The 2,500-nt window shown below is 41.4% G+C and overlaps 1 protein-coding gene across 1 annotated transcript in view; it reads right to left on the bottom strand.

The window, feature by feature from the left end:
- Positions 1-2,500, bottom strand: part of LOC106873706 (ras-related protein Rab-10) — a 62,863-nt gene that overhangs the window by 2,745 nt on the left and 57,618 nt on the right. The window contains exon 4 of the mRNA XM_089343971.1: positions 603-692. Coding sequence (XP_089200097.1) covers positions 603-692 — 90 coding nt within the window. The remainder of the gene's footprint in view (positions 1-602; positions 693-2,500) is intronic.

The following is a 2,500-nucleotide window of genomic DNA, read 5'->3' as shown; positions in this document are numbered from 1 at the left end:
TTTTTAAAAGCCTAGTACTTATTCTACCACTCTCTTTTGCCGAACCGCTAGGTTATGGGGGATGTAAGCAAACCAGCGCTGGTGGTGATGTGGGGACAAACAGATATTAAAACACTCACACACATATATATATACGACGGGCTTCTTTCAGTTTCCGTCTACCAAATCCACTCACAAGGTTTTGGTCGGTCCGAGGTTATAATAGAAGACACTTGCCCAAGGTATCACACAGTGGGACTGAACCCGGAACCATGTGGTTCGTAAGCAAGCTACTTACCACACAGTCACTCCTACGCCTATACTTATATATTTATTTCTTTACTGCCTACAGGGGGTTAAACATAGAAGGGACAAACAAGGACAGGCAAAGGGATTAAGTTGATTACATCGACCCCAGTGCGTAACTGGTACTTATTTAATTGACCCCGAAAGGATGAAAGGCAAAGTCGACCTCAGCAGAATTTGAACCTAGAACATAACGGCAGACAAAATACTGCCAGGTATTTCCCCCAGCGTGCAAACAATTCTGCCAGCTCGCTGCCTTTATATACTTATATATATATTGACACTACTATTACATACATTTATGTATTTATACTTACACTATCTCCACGGTCTTTGGACACCTGTCTCTTGTCATCCATGTCGCATTTGTTGCCCAAAATCATCTTTTCAACATCTTCATTTGCATGCTGCAATAGAGAGATCACATGATGAGTAAGCTAGCGTGTTACTGATTCTGGAGAGGCGGTCTAGTTCATACATAACACGTGATGTGTATGTACACATATGCATGTGTGTGTGTGAACATAATTGATCGAACATAATGTATGTGCTTTGTTCACTGGATTCGCTGTATCATAGCAATCGGGGATGAGTCCACAGCAAATCCGGTGAACAAACAAAGAACATACATTGCTTTTAATTCATTATTGAAGATATGTGTGTGTTTTTGGAATGGACCGGATTGGATTGGATTGCCCATGTTTAGTCCACTGCAAGACGAAGGCCTCAGCATGTTCTCTCCACCAAAAACACAGTCTGAATGTGGAGGCCTTGAATTTGAAGTAGAGATCATATTGATTTGATGGGCCAACTCTGCTACACTGGCTCAACAGGGCTTGGCAGAGAGGTGCAGTTTTTTTTTTTCCTTCTTTTATACACTCTTCGCCAATAGTAGTTAAGTCAATTACATTGGCCTCTAGTACTCAACTGGTACTTATTTCATCGATTCCAAAAGGATGAAAATCGAAGTTGACCTCGGCAGGATTTGAACTCAGAATGTAAAGACAAAATCATCATCATCGTTGTTTAACGTCCACTTTCCGTGCTGGCATGGGTTGGACAGTTTGACTGAGGACTGGCGAGCCAGAAGGCTGCAATCTCATTTGGCAAAGTTTCTACAGCTGGATGCCCTTCCTAACGCCAACCACTCCGAGAGTGTAGTGGGTGCTTTTACGTGCCACCGGCACAAGGGCCAGTCAGGCGGTCCTGGCAATGACCACGTTCAAAAGGTGTTTCTTATGTGCTACCTGCATGGGAGCCAGTCCGGTGGCACTAACAGCGACCGTGCTCAAATGCTATTTTTCACATAACGATGATGCTTGAATGGTGCTTTTTATGTGCCACCGGCATGGGAGCCAATCTGCGGCCCTGGCAACAATCACACTCAGATGTGCTTTTAATGTTCCACCAAGTATTTCCCTTGGAATGCTAACAATTCTGCCAGCTTGCTACCATATGTGCATGTGTGCGCGTGAGTGTGAGTAAATTCGACCTGTATGCCCCAAACAACAGTAAATACTTATGTTTGAGCCAAAACTTCAAAGTTACTGTCGACCATTTCCTTCTTATATGTATGCGTATAAATATATATTTCAAGAAGGGAACATAGCAACAGAAACTCAGAAGTTTGGCCTCAAACATCAATATTCACTGTATTTTGGTAAATATAAGTCGAATTTTTAAGACAAAAATTTACAACAAAAAAAACAGGTATGAAATGCAGCAGGATTTGGGAAGAGGGTGACGATGGTTGAATATGTTTACACTACATGTTTACACTGTACACCATGTTGACTTGCATGTTGGAAAACACGATGTATGTAGGAGTTTGTGCATGTGTTTGACAGTGTGTAGGTAATGTAATATATACATAATTTTCCGGCATACAAATTGAATTTGTCAGACAAAAGTTTACAGCGAAAATAGTTAGGCTGACATATTAAACCAAGACGACTTTGGAGGAACAAAAATTCTGTGAAATGCAACAGGATTTGGAAAGAGAGAGAGAGAGAGACAATGTTTAAATGTTTATACTACATAGTTACACTATATACTATGCCAATTTGTATGCCAGAAAATACGATATCTCTCTGTCTATCTGTCTCTCTCTTATCTACTGCATTTTCTTATTTCTTTACTGCCCACAAGGGGCTACACACAGAGGGGACAAACAAGGACAGACAAAGGGATTAAGTCGATTGTATCGACCCCAGTG

This window comes from Octopus bimaculoides, chromosome 28 (assembly GCF_046866305.1).
Source record: "Octopus bimaculoides isolate indiv1 chromosome 28, ASM4686630v1, whole genome shotgun sequence".
Lineage (NCBI taxonomy): Eukaryota > Metazoa > Mollusca > Cephalopoda > Octopoda > Octopodidae > Octopus > Octopus bimaculoides.
The sequence above is the reverse complement of the archived record's forward strand: the minus strand, read 5'-3'. Positions and strand labels throughout refer to the sequence as shown.